The sequence below is a fragment of the Phascolarctos cinereus genome, unplaced genomic scaffold (genome assembly GCF_003287225.1).
Source record: "Phascolarctos cinereus isolate Bilbo 61053 unplaced genomic scaffold, phaCin_HiC Scaffold_726;HRSCAF=1367, whole genome shotgun sequence".
Taxonomy (NCBI): domain Eukaryota; kingdom Metazoa; phylum Chordata; class Mammalia; order Diprotodontia; family Phascolarctidae; genus Phascolarctos; species Phascolarctos cinereus.
The window spans coordinates 245,049,557-245,076,273 of NW_027556098.1; the positions used below are offsets into that span (position 1 = coordinate 245,049,557).

Genomic DNA, 26,717 nt, shown 5'->3' on the forward strand with positions numbered 1-26,717 from the left:
AGATTGGCCAACATGACAAAACAGGAAAATGATAAATGTTGGAGAAGATGTGGGAAAATTGGAACGCTAATACATTGTTGGTGGAGTTGTGAAATGATCCAACCATTTTGGAGAACAATTTGGAACTATGCCCAAAGGGCTACAAAAATGTGCATACCCTTTGATCCAGCAATAGCACTTCTAGGGCTATATCCCAAAGAGATCAAACAAATGGGAAAAGGACCCACAGGTACAAAAATATTCATAGCAGCTCTTTTTGTGGGGGCAAAGAATTGGAAATTGAGAGGATGCCCATCAATTGGGGAATGGCTGAGCAAGCTGTGGTATATGAATGTAATGGAATACTATCATGCTGTAAGAAATGATGAACAGGCTGACTTCAGAAAAACCTGGAAAGACTTGTATGGTCTGATGCTGAGTGAAGTGAGCAGAACCAAGAGCACTTTATACACAATAACAGCCATGTTATGCAATGACTAAGATTGTTAAACTGAACCCTTCTCAGCATTATGAGGATCTAAGATGTCTACAGAGGTCTCGGGATGGGAAAATGCTGTCCACATCCAAAGAAAGAACTATGGAAGTCGAATCGCTATCACTTATTTTTCCCTTCTGTTGAGTTTTGTTTCATCTTTCTAATGGTTCCTCCTATTGGTTTTAATCTTTACTTACAACTTCACTAATGTGAAAATGTGTTTAATGGGTATGTAAATGTAAAGCCTATATCAGATTGTACGCCATCTTGGGGAGGGTGGGGGGTAGGAAGGGGGAGAAAAATTTTCAACTCAAAAGCATATGGAAGTGATTGTTGATAAATCAAAATAAATTAATAAAATTAAAGAAAAAAGAAGGGGGGGAAGAACCCTAGCCTGGAGGTGTTTGTTCTTCACAGGGAGGAAATCTAGTCCTGGGATTTTTCTTCAGATCTTCTCCAACTGTTCCAGGAGGATTCCTCTTCTGCCCCTACTCTAATTTGTTTTCAGGGATCTAAGTCTCCCAGAGGTGCTACTTTATCTCTTTTGTGGACGAAAATCTTGAGAGTTTGAAATTTTCTGATCTACTCCACCATCTTCCAAGAATCCTCTCCCTTTTCTATACTTTAAAAAAAATATAGGGTGGCATGTGAAGGTCCCTGTGCATCCATATTGGTCTCTTCAGATAAATGCCATTATTTCTGCTCACAGAAACTGTTTTCCTTTTTATCTTCAGAATTTTATTCTTGGGCATCTCCCATTCTTCTGAACAGATCTCCGAAGCATTTTAGTTTATCAAACCTTTCCTATCTTCTCAACTTTTTTGAAATTTACTCTCCTAATATTGAGAGTACATGTAAGATCACATCAAGATTTCCTTTCATTCACTATCACAAACTCTAGCATAGAGTGGTCACTTCACTAAAAAGTTTCCATTATTTATTTATACTCTAGCAACAAGTTCATCCTTGTAACTGAGAATCAGGTATAAAACAGTACTCTATGTCAGGCTTGTAATCTGTTTCCCAAACATCTATTCTTTCTGTTCAGGTGGTTTAAAGACCAAAATCACCTTCCTTCTGTTTCTCCCCCTTTTGACTTTCACACAACTATTTTCCATCATGTCTCCCCCCACTCCCTTCATTTCCTCATATAAGGATACCTTTTTAATATATAATGCAGTCCCTTACCTTCCCCCACCCCATCTCTTTTATTTATTCTTTTTCTTCTGGAAAAGGACTATTCATCCAGAGCAATGGTCCATTCATGGATTTCCTCCCAAATCTCATACCTATGAAGTCAAATTTTCTCTTTTGTGTTAGGATCTCTAATTCCTGTTTTATTGTTGTTGTTGTTGCTGCTGTTGCTATTGTTGTTGCTATACCTTTGGGAAACAAACTTTGAGGGCACAGGTTTTACTACTGGCTCTTTTTTCAGATTTTGTCTCTTGGGTGTTTCTAGGTATAGAAGACGCTATACTTCCTTTTTTGTGGCTGCTGATTTTGCATTTCCTTGTATTACCACTGCTTAGAACAGTGTTTGGCATATAATAAGTGCTTAATAAATACTGACTGATGGACTTGGGGGATATAAATAAGCAGTCTTTTCCCCTTTCATATTCTTTTAAGTTTTCAACCCTTTTGTTAGATCTTGCAAAAAACTTGCTTAATTTATTTTTTAAATTAATTTATTTTGATTTATCAACAATCACTTCCATCAGCTTTTGAGTTTTAAAATTTTCTCTTCCTCCCTCCCCAAGACAGCACACATTCGGATACAGGCTGTACATATACATTCCTATTAAACATATTTTCACATCAATGATACTGTAAGTAAGAATTAGAACCAACAGGAGGAACCATCAGAAAGAGGAAACAAAACACAATAGAAGAAAAAAATAGCAAATAGTATGCTTCATCTACATTCAAATTCCATAGTTCTTAAATTCATGTGGATATCATTTTCCATCATTTTGTTAATTGTGATTTTCAGGTAGGCCAATAATTTTTAAATTGTCTCTCCTAGATCGATTTTCCAAGTCAGTTGTTTTACCAATGAGGTATTTTACATTTTCATCTATTTTTTCATTCTTTTGTTTTTGTTTGACTGGTTCTTGCTCTCTCATTGTGTCATTAGCTTCCATTTGCCCAATTCTAATTTTTAACAAATTGTTTTCTTTTATTAGATTTTGTACCTCATTCCCCATTTGGCCAATTGTATTTTTTAGGGACTTGTTTTCTTCAGTGTATTTTTTTTTCCAGTAGGCCAACTGTATTTTTTAATGACTTATTTTCTGCAGTCAATTTTTTTCCTTCCTTTTCTAAGCTACTGACTCTCTCTTGCATACCTCTAATTTCTTTTCCCATTTTTTCTTCTACCTCTCTCATTTGACTTTTAAAATCCTTCTTGATCTCTTCTAAGAAGTGTTTTTAGGCTTCAGACCAGTTCATATTCCTTTTGAGGTTCCAGATGTGGGTTTGTTGACAATGTTGTCCTCTTCAGAATTTCTGCCTTGATCTTCACTCTTCCCATAATAGGAATCTATTGTATGTTTCTTTTTGCTCATGGTGTTTGCTTATTTCCTGGCCTCTAAAGAGAAAATGGCAGAGTAAGAAGTAAGTTGCTCTTACCCTCCCTTATTAATCTCTGGAAGCCCAGAAAATGTTGCCCTAGGAAAAACTCTCGAACAGCTGAACTAGAAGAAAGATGGGGTGCAGCAGTCCAGTAGCCCAGGTACCTTGAGGAATTAACAGGAAAGGTCCCTCCTGTCCTGGGGGAAGGGGAGCAGTACAGACTGGGAGGTTGTCCCAGCAAGCTAGCAGAAAGCCCCACCTCAGCATACCAGGAGGAGATCCTGAAACCCAAGTGGTTGAGCAGGCAAACACCAACACCTGGACTCCCAGTGCCTCACTGAGGGTGGGGGAATTGGTGGAAACCAACTTGGAAAACCACCAGGTGCCTGGGCATTCTACAGCAACCTCATCTCCCAGTGCCTCAGCAAAACTAAGGGAAGTAGCTCTCTAAGGGGCCACAGGTAGATAAACAACCTACAACATCCATCTGAAAGGAGCCGAAGAAAGTGAAAGGAAGGAAAGGGCCAGGTGAGCAGGAAATCTCCAGGAGCCACCCTACCCAATCCTACCCCTAGAGTTCCAGTTTTGCTGATTCCAGCCCAACCCCAGGTAAGCTGCCAGAACCCTACTGCCTCCAACTGCCAGCACTGGAAGCCACAGTACACAAAGCCAGTGACCAGGCCCTAGGCTCACAACACAAGAAGCTTAGGTCAGTGCCCTCTGCTCCCCAGCAGGAGAGCTCAATCTCTTTAAAGGCCAGGAAATAAGCAAACACCATGTTAAATCTATTTTTAAACAGGCTTTGTTAGGTGTACTCCATCTCTGTCCAGAATATGTCAACCCTATATTATAAACTTTAATTCAGAAATCCAAATCCTTGCCTTCATTAGGCAATAATGAGGAAAATAATCTTTGGCTCTAGGATCTTCATTTCTTGCCCAAGACTTCAGATCATTCACAATAGTTTTTAGGCTCCTTCTGGCTGTTTATTGGGGGGATGAGAGGCGATCAGGGTTAAGTGCCCAGGGTCACACAGCTAGTAAGTGTGTGAGGCCACACTTGAACTCGGGTCCTCCTGACTCCAGGGCTGGCATTCTATCTACTGAACCTCCTAGTTGCCCCTTTGGATCCTTTTGGAAGCGTTATTTTGTGAGTCACTTTAAGGAGATATGTGTCATCCATTTAGATCTTTGATTATTTTTCTTTTAAAATCTTTACTACCTCTAGGGCAGTATATTTCACTGTTAGCCAATTACTATCTAACAACTGAGGATCACAGAATTTTACAGCTGTAAAGGATCAAAGAAATCATTTAGCTAATAAATACTTGTTGACTGCTCAATCTTGAAAAAACTGTTAAATTTTGCAGAGGCATTGTCAGTTACTCACACAATAACACGCATATATACAGTAATAAACATCATCTTAGAAAATTTAGGATTGATAGAGATATTCTCAGCTTTCTTAGGACATATAACAGTTTTTGAAAGTACTATAAAATTTATTTCAACTCAATCATAGTATTATCATACAGCTTATTTATAATGAAAAAGTTATAAATACTCTTAAAGATTCTAAAATTATACTGCGTAACAAACTAATACATCTGTTAGGTTTATGAAGAATTGAAAGACTGTGGCATAACAGTAATCCTCAGTCATTTTTTTCAGCTAGCCCACATAATTCCAGTAACCACAAAGTGGACACATACTTATGGTAACAATGAATTTATATTATTTGGTAGTAAAATTGTGAATATTAAATCTCTCTGAATATTTGGATATCAAATGTATAATCACATTCACAATACTTTTTAGATTCCTTTTAGGTTCTTTTTTTAGGTTTCGTTAAATGTACAAGAGAAACTTTGTACGTAGCATCAGTCTATTCCAATTCTAACATGGAATGGGTCACCTCAAAATAACAAAATTATGTGAGAAAATTCTATGAAAACTTTGTGATAAAAATATTGATAGTGTTTATGGTATTATATAGTTTCAATCCCATATGCAATATTTGACTTAATCTTTCAACAAGCTTGAGTTGGTCATGGTAGTAGCCAAAATAATAGCAGCAATGGCATAATGAAATTTTCATAGTGTAATATAATTTACAAAGCAATAGTGTTCACGATAAGCTTATGGGGTAGTAGTATTCACCAGTCAATCAGTCAATAAATTTAGTAAGCACCTACTACCTGCTAAGCACTGGGGATACAAAAAGAGACAAAAGAAAGTACCTGCCGTCAAGGAGCTCACAGTCTAACAGGGGAGACAACAAGCAAAGAAATACGTACAAACAAGTTATACATAGGATAAACAGGAAATAATTAAGCGAAGGATGGACTAGTAGCAATAATGTCAGAGCAGCTATTACTCTTATATTTCAATGCAAATGTTTGTAGATACAAACTAATATAAGTAGAGGGTCAAAATATATAAACATTACAAAATTCTGAGATTTGTAAGCCCAAGAGATGTTAATTTGATAAATATACCTTGTGATTCAATGTCCATAAGGTATAAAAAATATTCTTCATACTAATAATGCTTAACCCTGAAAACTTCTGAAAATTCATAAATCAACTGCTAAGATTTATTGGTTTTGCTTATATAATACCAAATGCTCAACTATTTCATGTTGTGAAGTCCATTATGCGTAAAAGCACAGTACTAGCTGACATAGAATTCCTAAAGAAAAACAAAGCGTATACTTTCTTAAAGAACTTTACCCCTTACCACAATAAAAGGGAAAATTCCAGACTGTCATAGAATAATATATCCTTAGAAAAAATTTAATAAAATAGCTTGGATTTAATTGCTAGCATACATATTGTGCCTACTGTGTGCGAGACACTACATTTAACATCACAATCATTCAGTAAGGTATGTGATCTTAGTATTCTACATTTTAAAGACGAGAAGATAAAAGTGTAGTGAAGTGTTATCATTTGCCCAGTCACACAGCTAGAGAATGGAAGAGAAATGGCAAGTCGTCTGGATTTCCTAGAAGGAAGTAAGTATTAGAACAGGGCTTGAAAACTAAGCTTTTTAATTCTACAGCAAGCACTTGTACCATTGCACAGCAACTGTTTCATGCAAAGAAATACATGTGACAGATATCCAGATCTACACACATGGAGTAGTGGAGGATATTTTAAAGATTCTAGACACTCTTTACTGAGAGTGACTGTTAAAAGGAGAGCCATTAGAGATAACATTCTAGAAATTCAATACAATGAGTATTATGATCTTGTTAGATCTATGTATAGTGTTAGTCACTATGTAAATAAAGGTGAGATACAATATAGTCCCTGGCTTCAAGGATCATATATTCTAGTACAGACATTCACTAGGGTCTCTGTACTTTTAAAAAAATTGATTACTTTATTTTAATATAACTCATTATCTTTGTTATTCTATGTATTTTATTTAATGCATTTCAAAATATTTTTCTGAGGTGTCCATAGGTTTTGCCTAAATGCCAAAGGGGTCTATAATACAAAAAATGTCAGAAACCCCTGGTACAGTGTGTACACCTGGGGAAGGGAGGATAAAATAAGACAAGTACATAGATAACTTTAAGAAGCATTAGAATGTTAACAGGAAACATCTAACAGAATGGTATGAGCAATCTGAAGAGGGTAAATTCATTATAACTTGGAAGATCAAAGAAGCTTTCATGAAAGAGACAATAAATGAACTAGACACTTGAAAATAAAAGATGTATTTCAAAAGACAAAGATGGTGGACACAATTTACAAACTTGGGCACAAGGTATACAAAGTCCAGGTGGAGGGAAAAATTGGAGAAAGACAGGAAAATGGCCAATCATCTGCATTTCCTAGAAAGCAGAGAGGTATGCAATAATGCTGGAGATTAATGGAGAGCTACCAAGTTTGTGAGCATGGGACTAGCTAGCTAGACACAAGATGGTAATAGTTGATGTTGGAAAGAATTTGAAAAGATACATACATTAACACACTGTTGGTAGAGTTGTAAACTGGCCAAACATTCTGAAAAGACAAATGGTATTATGCTAAAAATGTGTCTAAAATGTCTAAAGCCTTTTGGCCACACTACTAGGCAAACACTCCAAGGAGGTCAATAGTAAAAAAAAAAAAGTCCCAAATATAACAAAATATGTATAGTAGTACTGTGTACGAGCAAAGGATTGGAAACAAAGAGGATGTTCACTGACAAAGCAATGACTAAACAAATTGTGGCATACAAATGTAATGGAATATTCCTATTCTTCAATTCATGATGAATATTAAGAACACAGGGAAACATGGCAATATTTATCTGAACTGATATGAAGAGAAGCAAGTAGAAATGGGAAAATAATGTGCATAATTATAAGGATGTAAAATGGAAACAACATCACCAAATAGAAACTGAATGCTGTGAAATGATAATGACTGATGTGTAACGCCTTCATTTATTACCCTAGTTCTTAGTGCTGTCTTTCTCAAATCACCTTTTATTCACTCAGCTACACATGTATTGCCCAGTAGAGTATAAGCTCCTTAAGACAATGTTCAATTTCACTTCTGCTTTCGTTTCCTTGGAAACAAGCACAGTGTAGGTATTCCATTTAAGGAGAGCGCCCAGGATAGCTATCTCATAATTTCTTACCTGGTACACTCTTCTGGACTTCATCCATGCCTACCTGCAATCTCATCATCCTACAAGATCACATCAACCCTGAAATTTACAACTCATTACCCCCTGTCCCTGAGGACTCTTCCTTCCTCTGATTGGAGAGAACTAAGAGTGGACCATGGAGAACAACTCTGATTCTCCATTTAAGAAGCGTGCCCAGGGCAGCTGTCTCATCATTTTTCACTGGGCTTCATTCCTCTAGACCTTCATAGTATTCCTTCCCTGATTGTTCCCCGAGGTGTATCAGCTTCTTTTTATGTGTTATCTTCTCCCATGAGATTGTGAGCTTTTTGAGAGCAGGGGTTGTCTTTTACCTTTCTTTGTATCCCTAGGTCTTAGCTCAGCGCTTGGCACACTATAGCAACTTAAAATAAGTTCACCGACCGATTACTTAACAGATGGTTGCTGAATTAAATGTAGTTATGTTGTTCACAGTGCCTGCAATGTTCTCCTCTATTGCCTTTTACCTATGCAAATTCTACCCATGTTTCAAGGCCTATGTAAAATCTGCTTCTTTCTATAACTCCAGCTTAATCTTTCCCCTTTTCTATGGCCTACTGCACTTATTTGTAAATTTATTTTAAAGTTAGCATTTCATTATATGTTGTTTTATTCTGTATTTTATGTCTAATTTATTTCATGTCCACATATTTTCTCTCTAAGACAAACTCCTTGAAGACAATTTCACCACCAATTTTCTTCTATTCCTAACTGTGCTAGGCAAAGTAGTAGTTTCTTAGCAAGCACTTGTTTAATGCAATCTGACATTTCTTTTCATGATGATTTGTACTACCTAATACAAGGAAAAAATACAACACAGGACAGTATTTTGCACATAACAAAAACTTTAAAACATTAATTGAATATAATCTGTTGCAAATCCTTTAATGGATCACAGTATTTAAAGGTAGTCCTGTTACTCACTATCAAGTCAAGGACAGGAATCTGAACTACATTTGACACTCAAAAATACCATTGATATGGATGCTACTAATGTATATGGTAGGTTCAAAAGGATAACAATGAGAAAAATGATTATTAATAATCCATGATTTGGGGAGATTCATATTTCCCCCTTTTCCTTTTATCCTCATGTCAAGATCTCATTCTTTGAAGACAGAGCTAACCTCCTCTATCCAGACCCCACCAAGGTGGGGAAGCCACTGTGCTCTACTCAGGTTTGCAGGGGAGGGAAATAAATTCTTCGAAAAGATTGCCCAAGGCAGGGGGCAATTCAGAAGTAAATGACATGATTAAATTTTATGTCCAGAGCCTCACTGTAATATTCATTCTCTCATTAATTTTTAACTAATCAGAGTTAGTTGCCACCCTCGGGAACAACCCTTTTCCAATGGGCATAAAAGCAGTGAGCCCAGGCCATGGTGGTCTTTGGTCTAAGAGAGAGACAGCCAAATGACAATGCTTTTATTAAAATGTTGGCATTATTAATAAAATGGTTATATTACCCAGAGATTATGTCTCTTGAAACTTTTTAATCACCACATTACGAGCAAGAGTTCTTGCCACAAAAATTATCTACAAGCAATGTGTAAACTGCATGCATAGTCATCTTTTCCTCTGCCTACCATTCCTTACACTCAAGTACAATTCTCATTTCCTCCTCCACCTGAAGGTAAATAATATATCCATGGGGAAAATAATCCAAAATTTTAAATGTTGAAGATCTGATTTTTGTTGGGAAAGAAAAAAAAACAGCCCTTTCTTCAGTTGTGGTTCTTTCGTAAGTACTTTTTTAAAAAATCTAGGGTTATGGCTTGATCAAATTGATAGCTGAATTATAAAAGTCCTTTTCATTTAAGGATGCAGATTATTTGTGGAAAGAATAAAGTAAAAGAAAACCATAAAATAATTGCTTAGTAACCTATATGTACAGTTTTTAAAAATTACTATACTTTAAGGTGATTGCTACATTAGTTTATGTTACTTTTAGGTTTTAATGAATTTATATAATTAAATGTTTAGTTGCATATTCAGTGTTTTCAAGCAGCTAAAAAACTTAAGTACTGACACATGTTACTTTTTACGTAGCATTTACCATATCATAAAACCTTTCTTGTTGACATATATGGCACAGAAAAATGTTAAGTGACATCTGCTAAAGCTTTACTTATGAAAACTTACAGAATCCTATGGGATAACATCACTCAATTTCTCTAAGAGTACCTCTAAAGGCGAACTTCCTTAAAAAAAAATCTGGAAATAATTAGAAACTATTATAGTACTTTTAAAATAGTTTACATGAAACCCAAATCTGCTACATATCAAAGAAGGAAATGCCCTAAGAAGAAAGTATAGCAAATTTTAGCCCCCTCCCCCAAATTACACATATTTTTTAAAAAAAATTTTCCATTAAAAACAGTATCAAAAATGTGACACATTAAAGAGCCCTGTATGAAACAAAGACTAACTAATCACACACTGACCTTGTCAACTATACATCTTAATTATTCTACTTCAAAATATATTACTTCTAAGATGAGAGGCAATCCAATTTCCCCCTGTTTCTCCCTCCCCCACTATGTTATTGCAACTCTAACTTGTGAGGGGGAAAAAAAATGGATCATCACATAGTACACAATGAGAAGGAAAAAAGGAACTAAATAGAAAAAAACGTAAATTTTTTATATCTTCAATCCAGTTCCTTAAGCAAAGTATTCATTTGTAACAATAAGACTATAATCATGATAATGGTTACCATTTAAATAGCACTTATAGATTTAAAACGCATTGTACTGACAACTCATTTGATCCCAATAACCCTGTCAGGTACATACTACAGGAATTATGCCCATTTAACAAAAGAAGAAATGATGACTCAGAGTGATTAAGTAACTTGTCTGCACTAACACAGGGGCTAAGTCACTTAACTGCTCTTAGCTTCAGTTTTCTTGTCTACAAAATGGAGATAATGCCAGAGGTTTCTCCATAAGACCAAACATAATGTTTCAAGTTTAGAATTAAAACACAGCCTCCTCCCCTTTCCATCTCCCATCCTCATCAAATGACATACTATGCCTATAGGAACCTTTTTTAAGCTTATTATATTTTCCACAGAGACCTAAAATTCCTTTGGGGAAAATGACTTGATTGCATAGCCTTCAGAGTTTAAAAGGCTGTCCATATGAACTGAATTATCCATGACATGTACCTTCAGACATTTGTAATGTGATATCTCATGTAAATTTAGACCATACTTTGGAGGAGCTGTTGGCAACAGTAAGTTTATTCAGGAGCTCAGATAAGAAAAAAAATCTGACATCCTTGCTAATCTGTAGCTGTTAACATGGAATTTCCAACATAAGAAGCATAACAGCATCTAATTTGCTATAGCAAATTAAAGGAAAACAAAAGATGCATTTCTCTTCCCTTTTTTAATGTCTATAGTTACCCAGTCTACGAAAATGAGATTTTACTTCTTGAAGGTCTCCATGGTGTCACTTACTTTTTCTATTAAAAGAAACACATTTCAAACTTAAACTAGAAAATATAATTCACTTTGAAGAGCTATTTTAACTAAGGATTAAATTATATTATAGAAAAGATATCATTAGCTATGCAATAGTGTAAGCTCTTCAAGATGGTTGATCACCCAGTGTTTTTCTTAATATTAACACTATCATAATATGTAGCTGATAGGGTCTTTTTAAAGAATCAGACTAGGGAAGTAAAATATTAATGCAACTCTGAAAAGTCCAGCTTTAAAGATGCATTAGTAATGATGTGATAGACATTCTGGCTTGGCAAAAAAGCATGAAATGGGCTAGCCCTGAAGGGAACAGATATATTGCAGAAATGATATATTCAGCTCTAGAAGAGAAAAGAATCATGTTATACTGTCATAGAAACTGTTTTGCTAAAGAATCTCCATATTAAACAAGTTCTTTCTTCTTTGCCAAAGGCCTAGTATAGCTATGGTGACAACGCTGTGGTCAAAAATTGGTAATTGGCTTTAGAATTAAACAATTGTGAAAAACAGCAACTGGCACTGAAATCTGGGGGGCATTCCTGGAATTATTCAGACTTTTTCTATCCTTAAATGAAATGTTTTAAATATCTTTAGAACAATCAATTTATTACCTGATAATTCTAAAATTTAACATTTATTTACCATTAAAATATAGAATGATTATTCATATGGAAATAGCTCTATTATATGGAAATAGTATTAAATTGTAATTTGGAAAAAAAACATTTGGAAGGACTAAATAATTGTCTTCAGTGAACATGCATTTCGCCCTTAAATGAGTAACACTGAACTAAGCAAGCACAGACATATGAATACATACATACACACATACACACATAAATATGTGTGTATATATACACACAAACTATAATATTCACCATAAATAGCAAAATTAGCAGATTCATTTGTTATCCTGTTTCACTGAAACCTCTAAAGAAAGTACACTGCAAAGAGAGCTTAAATTTCTCACTCTTCCTTTCAATCAATATCTGAGGCAAAGTTTCATCTCTAGGGCCCTTAATGGCAGGAATTCATGGAGCCAGCAAATGAGTAATGTTAAACCTATGATTAGATGATGAGGCCATCAAAAACACTAGACCCTAATGCTTACATTCCTCTATATTCTTCTGAACTGCAGAGAAACCCAAGGCTAAGGCTAAGGAAGAAGGCACTGCAATTCCTTTTCCGATAATCTTCAAAAGCTGTTTAAAAGATGTATCACACCATGAAACTTAAGGTCTATAAATGATCTCCTGGAATTTCTCTTGAACCTAGAACTTAACCATTAGGTAACAAATTTTTCAAGTACACTGCAGGAGACGGTTTGAAGTTTGAACCCCATTGAGGATTCCTGCCTGTGATGCATTTTTCTTTAGCTTTTCCCGAACTAATATTCATTCCGGCTAACAGAAAAGAAAAAAAACACCACACACATGAAAACTGGACCTATTCATTTCCTTATGGATACAGGCTTGAAGAAATGAAATCTAAGGAATGGAACCCAACAGGTAAGTTTAAAAAGATTAACTAAATTCGTATTTTTATTCCTTTGGGGGTTGCTATACAGTTAGACAGGGGAGTTTACCAAGAACAGTTTAGATGTATATCACTTTTCACAGCATAAAATCTGGATAATTTAATCATACTTAGTAGTCATGCAATCTATTTCAAACATACATATTTTCATTATTCTAACTATTATCTGAAATTTTAATGTCTACATGACATTATGTCACTGAAGAATTTGTAAAATTTGTAAAATAAGATAGCAATTTGTAAAATAAGATAGCAATAAAGGCCTAACTTTTTAGCTATGGTTGAAACCTATAATAAGCCATTCTACCCCACAAAACAAAAAAATTCCTGGTAATTGTCAACTGTAAAAAAGTGAGATGACAAGCATTATTGATAATATCTAATGATTCCAATTCTATTTTAATTATGGTTATTAACAAATATGAGAAATAGTGACAATGTTCTTAAAGAAACAAAGCTCTCACTTTTTTGCTTTTAACTGAAATCATTCTAAAAGCCTATAGTGTAAACTATTTTATATATAAATAAGATTAAAGTTTTATTTATCAGACTATTCATTAATGGATGCCCGGACATTTTTGGTTTTTTAATATTAATTTAATAATTATTAAATGATATTTAATAAATTGACTATTTAATGTTTAATAAAAGAAATAATAATATTTCTTACACTTTTTAATTTAAGACATTTATAGTAAAAAGGTCAAGGTTTCCATCACCACTAAAGTCTCCATGTGACTAAATATGGGATATAAAAAGTCAATATAAAAATTCTGGGGAAATATATCTTTTTAAAGTATATATGAAAGTAGAAGTATTTCATAAAATTATTTGCATATGAAAGACTGTATCACAAATATAGATAAAATTGCATACATGTGAATATATACATAGTAATATAGCTATGCATACATTACATATTCTAGGGAGATACTTCTTCAGTGATAGAATGCATGCAAATACCCATGTCTCTCTCCCTCTCTTTGCATGGGTACGCACACATACACATTTCCTCAGAGTAAACACTACATTTCTAGCAAATAATGGAAAAAATTAAATAAACAAGCTATCCCCATGAGCAGACATGAAAGAATTTAATGAAGTATCATGTAATTATTAAAGCAAAAGGCTTACCTGGGAACAAAGCAACATAACAAGCTCAACCACAGATGTGCTGGATTTCATACACACAAGGCCTGCAACAAGCAAATTTTGAAAGGAAACACCATGATTAGATTGTCCAAAGTTGTAATTTTTAAGTAAAGTTAAATTTTCCAGAAAGAAAATCTTGACACATAGATAACATAAAACTCAATTTATATCCTTACTTAAAAATAAGGAATTCAATGATTGACTAAATTAGCTAAATTTGAAAAATTCAGTAGTATAATGAGGGAGAGTAGAAAAGTCATTTACATATCTCAAGATGGATTAGTTTTGAAGAGATTTCCAACATTTGAATATTTCTCATAATGCTATTAAAGTATACTAGCTACAAAAAAAAAATTTTAATGTTATTTTAGCCAAAATTTACCACAGCCCTATTTTCTGGACCAAAGATTTCTTATCACTTAGTTTCAAAATGAGTATCAAAATCTCTTTTTTAAAAGACCTTACAAAAATATAATTTCTATAGTATGATATCATTAAAGCTTATAAAGATTGCAAATTTCAGATGAAACCTTTTAAAAATACTTAAGTAATGTTTTATTCAATCGCTTATTCTTCTATTATCTAATATAGGTTCTGAAGGAAAAAGCAATATAGTTTAATATTACACTAGCAAGCAGTAGCTTCTTTATTCTGTCCTCATAGAAGAATTGAACACAACTTACTCATAATGAATTTACTTTTCAAATTTAAAGGTAACTATTACATAAAGGTTTATATACATATTTTTAAAAATTCATTGTAATTTGCAGTTTTGGAAATGTCAATAGGTTGGAATATATTTATAAGAGCTTATTAAAATCAGGACTCTCAGAAGCAGCTAACAATGATTTTCCCTGTTTTGAAAAGAATTAACATTATTATTTGATAGCTTCCATATTTAAAATGATACTGATTAGGTTTGATAAGCTGGTCATTTAAAATTTTAAAAAACAAAACAAATCCTGCAGTAAAAGGAAAATCAAGTCATCAAAAAAAGAGCTAACAGAAAAAAATGTCATGCACTAAATATAAAGTCAGATTCCAAAGATTTGAGCTAAGTAGTTTTCAACAAATAGAGGTTAGAGTCAAATGCCTTCTATAGAAAACCATGTATATTTTATTGCAAGTAGCAGATAAATACACTCTTGTGCCCTCTTTGCTAACATCCCTATCCTTATTGTATACGGAGACAGAACAAGCTATAAAAAGCCTCTAGTATTCTATCTTATCAGATCTTTCAGCAGACAGTTAACTAATGAAATAAGAGGCAGATGTGTAAAGCTCATTTAAGGGAGACAATTGCTATAATTGATGAGCAATTCTCATCCTCCTACATTAGAAGATCCAAAAGATTAAAATGGTATACTTTGTCAGCTGCAGGTAATCTAACTATTTGAACATAATACAAGAAGACTAAATGAAAGATCGAACTATACAGCCACATTATTATAATTTACAATACCACTAAAGTGTATTCGACTGGCAAAATAATTACTGCATATTCTGATAAAAACAAATACTTGCTTCCCCCCTCCCTAAGCAATATTAATCAGTCAATAAACATTCACTAAACATCTACTATGTTTAAGGACTGTGCTACGTGCTGGTAAGTAAAGGCAAAAGACAGTCTCAGCTCTCAAGGAGCTTACAGTCGAGTGGGTGAAGACTACATCTATATCTACATCTATACCTATATCTATATCTATATCTATATCTATATCTATATCTAAAGCTTAAAAAGGTGGGAGGAGTGAAAAAATGAGGGTACCCATTGCAGAGAGAGTGGGGAATGATGCCTGGTGGGAAATGCTGAGATGCCTATAATGGGCACCCTTCTTCAATAGAACATCTGAGAGGCCTCTCTGTGATATCTGCTCTCCACACTCTCCAATCAGTGGGAGAGAGGGGCCCGAGGCGAATGAGATACTGCGGAAGTGTGAGTTTCAGAGCTGATGTGATCTGGAGGGAAGATGAGATTCTGGAGGCAATGATGAAGTACAGGTAAGTAGTAAGGTGGAAAATAAATGTTTATTTACTCAAAAGTAGGGAAAATATGTAATTTGTAATAATAATTTACAATCCAATTTTTGTGACAGAATTTGTTAAAGTAGTTTGCTACACACACACACACACACACACACACACACACTTTCTTTATTTTCCAAATAGCTTAACTCTACTTAAAAAAAAAGCAAGTGGCTTTTCAAAGGAATGCTGTTTTAAAAGGAACTGAAGCAAAAACAGAATAAATAGTATTGGCAAAAGTTATTATACACAGATTGTAATTTAAACTCAAATAACTTCACACATTAATTCTTCCTGCTAAATTAGTTTTTAAATGGAATTTATTTAATAAGCTACCCTCCCAAAAAACCACCTGCTTTGAGTTTGTGGTGATAAAAAGGGAAATGAAAACCTGAGACATTCAGGTAATGGAGAACAAAAACCAAACAGAATCTCTTTCACCTCTAAACAAACACCTCTAACACCTCTAACATAAACCTCTAACACTTCTTTCCAATAACATCCAGATTTAATCAAAGTTAATCTTATTTTAGCCTGACATAGTCAAACAGTTGCTCAATTGTTCACTTTATTTTGCCTCCATGGTTATTTTCATTTGTGAGGAAAGTGCCTTGCAAATTTTGAAGTGCTATGCATTGTTGTTTAAAATCCCTTGGTTTCTCCACACCTTCACAAAACTGCTACCCTATTTTACCCTTTCCCTAAATAGCTGATTGACAGAAAAACAGTTTAGCTGGAAATATCCATTTTAAAAACAGAGAATATTGTAAGAACTTCCCCCAAAAAGTTTACTGCACAGGGTTGACTAATTATATGAGAGAGTGCTAAGAAAATAAGATTTGTTGGGATCTTGGCTTGGAAGAATTAGCTGATTCATCACTATCTGGAGAGTGGTCACAAGTTCTTTACAATGGGAAGGGTCAGAGATAGTTAAGACCTATTCTTCCAATAAAGAACAGAAACATATGCACAAGGTGTGAACACACATCAAAGTAGTTAAATTTCTTGCCGTAGTTTCCAAGGAGATACTGAAAAAAATTAGAAACTATGTAAAGAACACGTGGCTAAGAAGACAAGCTTCATATCCCAATGTTAGAGCAATAGCCTTATTAGAGCTACTTAATACAAGAGAGATCTGACAGACAAGGAACAGCTTGTAAAGTATGTGAAGTTAGAAGCCTAGACAGATGAGGCAGAGGTTACCTACCCCATTTATCAGATAAAATATGTGTAAGTGTCCAGGGCAATTTCTCCCTTAAGCTAGGTTCAAATTCAACATGTCTAAAATAGAACTTATTGCCTTTCCCTGCAAATTCAACCCACTTGCAATCTTGTCTTTTTCTATTGGAGGCACTAAAATCCTTTAAGGTACCTAACTTTACAACCTTAAAGTAATTCTTAATGTCTTAATTAATCCACATATCCAATCAGTTGCTGACTCTTGTAATTTCTTTCTCTACAACATCTCTTCCCTCTGACCCCTTCTTTCCCTTCAGAAATGGACCACAACTGCTTAAATATTTATCACCTCTAACCTGGACAATGGCAAAAAAATTATTCATCATGAGCTGGTTGGATTTATAACTGGAAAGCAGGGGTAGCTGAACATTTTGAAAGAAATAACAGATCATATTAAAAAGAAAAATAATAAAAATTATATATCAATAAATGCTGAAAAAGCCTTTTCTAAGGCTAAATAGAGCAATAATTTATGATTAAAAATCTAAAAAGTATTAAGTAATTAAAGGGCTTTTCCTTAACATAATATACAATGGCATTATTTCTCAAAAAGTAAAACAAAACACCAGGTGTCTTCACAAAAAGATGAGAGGCAAAGCAATGATGTTGATTATTACTTGTATTATGTAATACAGTCCTAGAAATGCTAGCTATAATAATAAGACAACCAGAGGACATCAGGGAAATAGGCATAGCTGAAGTGGCAAAGTTATCACTATTTGTAGATATAATGGTTTATTTAAAAACTTCTAGTGATACTGAAAAAGAATAGAAACAATAATCTTATAAAGTAGCAGGACCTAAAATGTCATCATTCTTCCTTTATATCACCAACAAAACCTAGAATAAGAAAGAAACTGGGGAAGATGAGAGAGATCTCATTCAAACAATTATAAAATGCTTAAAATATATTCATAATTACTCTATTAATAAAAACTCAAGATTTACATAAATACGAGTGAAAACTACTCTTTACAGAAATAGACAAATAATTGGAAAGATTTTCACTGACCATGTTTGGGTTATGGTAAAAATTATATGACACTGGGAAATTAACTTATATTTAGTACCATATCAAAACTCCCAAAGAGTAATGTAAAGATAAAAAGATAAAAAAATAACAAAATTCATCTGAAAAACAAAAAAAGTCAAGAACCTCAAGGAGAAATAACAAAAAAAATTAGTAGGAATGAAACAGCTCTAGTATTACTGGGACCTCAAAACTTTATCTTAAAGCAGTAGGCTTGAAAACTATTTGATATTGGAGGGGAAACAAGATAGAGAGAGGGTCAAACACAGAAGCCTAATATTTGATAAACTGAACTTAAGGTGTTATACCACAAAATGGTTCAAATGGATACTTGACCTTAGTACTGCATTGCAGTATCAAAAATAAAAAAAGTTAAAAGACAATTGAAGGAAGTATCTTTCACAACTAGGACTGTGGGGAGAAGTTATCATTTAGAGGTAAAATGGCTAATATAGATATCACAAAATTATACATGAAGGAAATCAACAGAACAAGAGTAAGAGAAACTACTGAATGGGACAAAAATCTCTGATAAGGTCTGATATACAAGATGCATAACAAATCAATATTAATATATAACAGGGACCAATTCTCAAAGGATACATGGCAAAAGGACACGAAAAGGTCATCTATGCTTCTGGGATAAACTATGAGGATGATGATGAAGATGATTCACTTCAACAACTACTTAACATGATGCTGTGAATAGTCACAACAATCTGGGTTCAAATTCCACTTCTGGCACTTCCTGGCAGGCAGTGTGATCCTGGAAAAAGTCACTCAAATTCTTACTGTCGCAGGCCCATCTCCAAGATAATAAATAGCATATCTGCTTATCTGTATTGGTAGGGGGAGTTTCTACATCGGAAGTTCCCTATAATAATGGAACCACAGGTTTGGTCACAAATACAAATCCCACTTGTTAGGAATTTGTGCCGTGACAGGGTCTGAGACAAAAGAAAAAAAGAGACAGTTTCTGCCCTCGAGGGACAAATAAAGACACCACATGTACACATCTCTCATGTACATCCCCTTCTCACACTACCCTACTTCAGGCCTTCATTCTCTACTCTACTCAATTATTACAACAGCCTCCTAATTGGGCTCCCTGTCTCCCCTCTTTCTCTACTCCAACTGAGCTTCCATTCAGCCGCAAAGTGATTTTTCCTAAAGTTGTAGTTGTGACTATGTCACTTCTCACCTCTTTGGGATAAAATACAAAGCCCTCTGTTTGGCATTTAAAGTGCCTCATAATCTGTCCCTTTCTTACCTTTTCACTCTTATACTTTATTCCTCTCCATGCACAATAAGATTCAACTATATCCCCAAAACTGAATAAATGCTTTTTGACTGTCACTGAATATTAAAGCTGCTTTGGATGATTCAGTAATTGTGTTAATTAAATATAATGGGTTGACTTCAGAATCCATTTATAATTCATATTATTAAAAGAAAACATATCAAGAATTTTAAAAAAAGAAACCGTTTGAAATGGCTTTTGCATTTCTGGAAACAAGCAAAATCATTGATTTTTCTCTTTCTTTTTCACATATTTCCTTCTATACAGTGATCACAATGGGTTATTTCACAAACTTTAAAAGGCAGAATAGAGAAAACAGCTTTTCCTTCATTGCTAATATACCCAGTTGTTAAATAAATTAAAATAGCAATGAAAATATACTTAGAGCATATTTTTATTTATAAAAAGATTAGACAGCTTACTTTATCTGATGCGTTATTATTTCTCACAAGTGGTACCTTCCTTAAAAAAGAAATCCCTCAGAGAACACTAACTGGAACTATATCATCAATAACAAAAATATTATCATGAAACTATCCAATGTTTTCGGACCCTCATGTTCTTTTTTTTTTTTAATTTTTTTTAGCTGGGCAATGGGGTTAAGTGACTTGCCCAAGGTCACACAGCTAGTAAGTGTTATGTGTCTGAGGCTGGATTTGAACTCAGGTCCTCCTGAATCTAGGGCCGGTGCTCTATCCACTGCGCCACCTACCTGCCCCCAAGAACCCTCATGTTCTTAAAGAAGACTAAATTGTACATTTTTAATCCCTGAGATTTTTTCCCCATGGTCAGTAGCTGATGTTAATTAAATTTTTTATTTCTAAAAAAAATAATAATAAAACATAAAGAATGAGTTGTTATAAGTATGGCAAGACAGAAGTGACAAGGGAAGACACAGGAAGCTAGAACAAAAGTTATAATTATTATTTACCACTAAGAAAGATAGCTACAGGCCAATATACTCACAGCAAAGAAAAGTCATAAACAACTATTAAAATATTATTTCCATTATCATGTACCATAATAACCAAAATACAAGAGCTATCTAGATCCATTTTGTATAGAAACACATAGCCCTTTAACCCAGCCTATCAACAAGCCCTGATAATTTACATTTATCATGACAAACTACTGTCAACAAAGTAATGATGTTTACTATACTTAAGAAGGTAAGAAAGTGGGTAACATATTTCACAGAGATTTTCAAGATATCTTTTTTTATTTAAAAAAAATAGCGCTCACAGATTGTATAAACTTCTACAATTCAAAAAGTGCATCTATGCAGAATGTTATATTCAGGATAACGTGTACAATGACCTGGAAGCTTTTCAGACTTGAGATTTTAATGCACAATTATAGAAAAGAAAACTCATTACCAGCAATGTCTTTGAATAGCAGAGGCACTGCTTTTTTTATAGAAACATTTGTATTTTTGAAAAAATCAAGATAGGTGCAAAAGATTAAATTATGTCTTTGTGTGTTCACATGGGTATGACAATATAATAACAAGGTTAATGAAGATAATAAGAAAGATAAGATTTGGAAAGAAATTCTTTAGAGAAGTAGACTTCTTGTATATCAGAAACAGGTTCACTAATTGTTACTGAAATTCATGGAACTAGTGAAGCCAGATAAGTATTGTTTACCTGACAGAGGTGGCAAGTAATGTTAAAGAACAATATAAGAATGATGATCATTCTTAATGTCAACCCCAAAGCTGAGATACCACAAAACTTGGGATTTTGTGACTTCAGACATTTATAATGGATTTTGGATCCCTTAATTCCATAAATTTATTGTTCAGTCAAAATCTAGCATTATGGAATTCCTTGAACTTCAACCTCAAGTTAGTATTGACCTTATGTCTACTGTTCAAAATTTCATAAAAATAGCTTTCTGAACAGGCATCAATCATTTTTGTCATGACTTAATGGGCACTGTTGTTTTGATTAGTCTAATTATTTTTATTTGTATTTCTTATGTATTTCAGTTACATCTTTTTTGCAGGGTAATGACAAAAATTCCAGGTGTGCATATAGTATAATTTTATACTTTAGTGAATCTTATCAAAGTAGGTACTGCCCCCAGTAGTTCAGACTGAAATCCCTCCATGATTTTTATTCTGTAAAATTTTTGTTTGTGTACAGAGTTTTACATAATAAGATACTTTATATTTTGTTTCCAATAATTAGGATAAAAATAGTGAGACATAATGGAGAGGAAAAAAAGCCGGATTTGGAATCCAGAAAGAAGATCCAAATCATGCCTTGATCATTCAAAAGCTGGGAATGTCCTGGTAACTCACTTAACCACTCAGAGCCTTAAGGCAATTCTAAGACTCCAAGTTATATTAGGTTTCCCTGAAGCATTTTGGTGGCTACATTCTCCCTCACCACCCTCATATATCCATTTAGTTACCAAATCCTACTACTGTTTTTATCTCCACAACATGTCACATCTGTCCCCTTCTCTCCATGAGTACGTTCTTTGCACCTCTTGCCTGCACTACTACAACAGTCTCATCGACCTCTTTGTCTCAAATCTATGCCCTATCCAATCCATCATCCAGCCCGATTCTACATTTCCAGCACTATTTGCATATGGCTGTCCTCCATCTATGCTATAGTCTAGCCACACTTGCATTCTTGCCATCCTTCACATCTCTTGTCTCTGTGCCTTTGCTCAGGCTGCCCTCAGGCCTGGAATGCTCTATCTGCACATCCCTACTTTTTGTAAACCTGAACTTCATCCTAGATACTGATCAAATAGATTCCCCCAAGCCTTCCCCGAGATTCCCCCTCCCAAGCTTACCTTGTAATTTACTTTGTGTATGTTTTGTATGTAACTATAATCCATGAGAGCAGGGGCTTATTTTCACTTTTGTGTTTGTAAGGTTGCGACTTACTACTGTATATGTTACGTACATGCTGTCTTCCCCACTAGAATGTAAGCTCTGTGAGCACAGGGGCTGATTTTACTTTTTAATTTATATCCTGAGGGTTTAACACAGTGTTTGGCAAAGAATAAGCACTTAATAAATGCTGGTAACTGACTGAAGACTTAAGTCGTAAGACCACAGGACTGTACTAGAGAACAGCACTATTAAAACATTTTCATACATAAAAGAAACCATACAATCCATTTCTGTTTCTTAGCTCCCAATCTATAACAAAACTCCCTCCAATCAATTATAACTCTATTTTCTTAATAAAAGCATAAGCAAATTACATCTAATAATTAACTCCTTTATCCAAATGTATATTTGTTGTTATTGTTCAGTCATCTCTCAGTTGTGTGTGAATCTTCATGACCTCATTTGGGGTTTTTGTGGCAAAGATACTGGAATGGTTTGCCATTTCCTTCTCCAGCTCATTTTATAAATAAGGAATGGAGGTAAACAAGGTTAAGTGATTTGGCCAGGGTCACACAGCTAGTAAGTGTCTGAGGTCAGATTTAAACTTGGGAAGATGAATATTCCTGACTCCAAGACCAGAGCTCTATCTACTGCACCATCTAGCTTCCCAAATGTATATTTACCCTTTCAAATAATGCATACCAATATATTTATAAAAAGTACATGAGAAGCAGAGTGACTCAGGTGAAAGGTCACTGGATTCGGAGTGAGAGGACATGTGTTTGAATCCCTACTTATCTATTTAGTGACCTGGGAAAGTCACTTTATCTCTCTATGCCTCAACTGCCTTGCCTGTAAAATAAGTGTTAGACTAGAGTCACTAGACAGATGTTGAGGTCCCTTCCAGCTCTATGATTCTATGTTTTTCCCTTTACAGAAAACATATAGCCTTTCCATATAGTTCATGTTTCCTTAAGAATATAAATGATTCTATTTATAACTGGATTCCAGCACCTTGCAAATATTTAATGAAAAATTCTGTTGTGTTCCCCAGGGCGCTCTCTGGCCTTCATTTGAATAAGGATCATACCGTAAACACACCGGTCCTCAATAGTTCCTTATATTTACAGATTACCCCTGTTGACTATTTAAAAATTTAACCCTTGTGTTCCTTTAAAAGTCTTGGCTGGATGTCAGCTAATCCTTATGATTTACCTCATCCAGTAAGATTCCCTCTCTATCCATTTGAAATTTATTATAGTATAGGTCAGTGAGAATGTAAGCTTTCTGAGGACAGACATTTTTTTTTTGGGTCTTGGTATCCCTAGTTTAGTTTGACAATTTGGTTAAGAAAACTCAGTGCATTTATCACCATTTTATTTTCTATTTCAATTACCACCAGGTCAATTTCATGGGATATAGTGGGGGTAAGACTCTCTTCCCATTTACATTTTGTCCCTTTGGATTATCAAATACAATTGTACTATGATCACAATTATGTATTGGTTTGCCCCAATTATTTCCTGTAATAATTCCTATCTACTACACATAGGGCTAAATGCAATATGCTGAATCTACTATCAGCAGGCCAAAAATTATAGGCAGTACTCTATTTATAACATTATTCATGAATTTAACTTTCTAAATATGCAGACAGAGAAACAATGTGGAAAAAATCACTGAATGATATTTATAATCTCTAGGAAATGTCTGCTGGATTTACTTTTTTACTCGTATTATATCAATAATAACTGAAAGGAAGTATAGCTTATAAGTTATTTTCCCCTGTGATGTAGGGCCAATCAGGATCCACCTTAAGATTCCTAAAAGTAATTTTATATATAGCCTCAAGCATGGCAATTCTAAGTCCTTTCTTTACTATATATTATTTTGTATAAGGTTTCTTATGCTCTGAATTTTTCCTATGAAAATGTCATTCGTTGACAATGAATGAATGTTATTCATTACAATATAGTATCATTCCAATTTATTTATATGCCAAAATGTGTTGAACCATTTCCCCATAATTAACTGTATATTGTTTCTAGCTTTATTTTTAATACAAATGATGCTACTAGGAACATTTTTGTACATAGAGATCTTTCCTTGCTGCCAATAGCCTCTTTAGGAAATAGTCTCAGGAATTGAATCTCTAAAAGGCCGCAAATAAGTAACACATCTTGCATAATTATAAATTGTTTTTCTGAACAGTGTAACCAATTCATAGCTCTACCATGAGTAAATTAATATAGCGGTCTTCACACAGCTCATCCAAAGATGAATTTTATATCATTTTAGCATTTTTGCTAGAATGACTGGAGGATCTGATAATTCACAGTTATTTAATTTGTATTATTCTGGTTACTAGTAATTTTGAACATTTCTTCATGTTATCAATATTCTGTATTTTTCCTTTTAAAAAGTTTGTTTCAATCTTTTGAAAATGTATCTACTGGGGAAGACCTCTTCCTTACATCTCATGAATTTGTTGTTTCTTTATCTGTTTTGGATGTCAGACTATTATAATAATAATCAACACAAAAATTTGCCCCAATCTAATTTTTTCCTTCTGATTTCCACACTAGCTTGATTTGTGCTTATATAAAGAAACCTTTATAATTTCATATAAACAGAATTGTATATTTTATCTTTTATGAATTACAGACTTTCTCCTATCCAATATTATTAAAAATCATTCTGTTCTAGATTTTAATATGTCTTTTTGTAACATTATCCATTTGGAATTTTTGTGACATAGGCCTGTAGAATGCAAGGACTTTTGTTTTCATCTTTGTATCCCTAGTATTTAACATGAAAGGTGCTTAATAGACGTTTTTCCAATTGAATATAAGACACAAGATGGTAGGTTAAATCTACATGTTATAAAAACCTTGGATTGAATTCTTAACTCTCACATACTAGCTAATTTACCCTGTTTAAGTCACAACCTTTGTGTGCCCCTAGACAGGTATCTATAAGTTGTAATTGTTGCTGAGTCATTTCAGTCATACCTGCATCTCTGTGAATCCATTTGGGATTTTCTTGGCAAAAACACTGGAATGGTTTGCCATTACCTTATCCAGCTCATATTAAAGATGAGGAACTGAGGCAAACAGGATTATGTGACTTGCCCAGAGTCATATAACTAGTAAATGTCGAAGGCCAGATTTGAACTAAGGAAGATGAGTCTTCCTGACTCCCTGCCCAGCACTCCATCTACTGCACCACCTAGCTGACCCTTAGGTCCAATATCAAAGCAAAAATACCAGAGAATTGGCCTGAGTCAGGCCCAGCCCAGAACAATGTTTGTTTTATTTATGGTTTTGTTGGGAAAGTGTCCAGTGTTTTTAGTGTTTTTGTTACAAACCACAATAGCTCTTCATTTTAGATTTAAAAAAAGAGATTGACAAGTTCATGTTATTGTTATGATTTTGTTTATAACATTGTTACTGCATTTTGTGTAAGGCCTTTCAGAACTATTGATATAATCTTGATTTTTATTTTGTATTATGCTTTTATTAAATTTAATTTTTCTATTGTTGAATCATCCTTGGATTCCTGATAGATCAAAACTAGTCTTAGCAAAACAAAACAAAAAAAGAACATATTGTTTGCAATTACCTTTTTCAATAAGTTTTCATTAGTGGGATTGATCTAACATTGTAATTTTTCTCTTTCAGTTTTCACTTTAGGGCTTACTCATGTCTTATAAAAGGAGTTTGATAAAGAACCTTCTTTCTCTATTTCTGGACCAGTTTTAGTAGCATAAGAATTATTTATTTGCTAAAGGTTTCACGGAATTCATTAGAAAATTCAAATTGCTCTCTGTGTCTCCCTTCCCTGTCCCTTGGGGAATTTATGTATGACTAGCTCAATTTATCTGAGTTGGGTTGTTTCCTACTTTGTTAATTTCAGTATTTGATATTTTAATAAACATTCATCAATTTTTTAATATTTATAGTTTGAAAGTTTATAATTTTGTTAGCACGGAATTCAGTACAGTAGAATACAAACTATTTAAGGGCAGGCATTTTTGTTCCTTATGTTATTTATTTTGCCACTCTTCAGTTTTATGGAAAGTTCATCCTATTTACATTCATGGTTATGATTATCAGATTTATTTTTCTTTCTACTAAATACTTTTATTTCTTATTATTTTGGATGAGGAGAGAGAGAGAGAGAGAGAGAGAGAGAGAGAGAGAGAGAGAGAGAGAGAGAGAGAGAGAGAGAGAGAGAGAAAACAAGAACAGTTCTGGATAACTGCAGTTTGTATTGCTTAGTTCTCCCCACCTTCTCCCTACCCTACAGGTTAAGACTCAACTTACTGGGTCTTGTCCTTGATTTTCTTGTCAAAAAATTTTAAAATCAAGTCTCTATTGCTCTT

At 34.0% G+C, this 26,717-nt stretch overlaps 1 protein-coding gene across 1 annotated transcript in view; it reads right to left on the bottom strand.

The window, feature by feature from the left end:
* The window catches only part of NBEA (neurobeachin), a 776,021-nt gene that overhangs the window by 385,410 nt on the left and 363,894 nt on the right, over positions 1-26,717 (bottom strand). Inside the window, 1 exon segment of the mRNA XM_078147053.1 lies at positions 13,868-13,929. Within this exon segment, the coding sequence (XP_078003179.1) occupies positions 13,868-13,929 (62 nt within the window).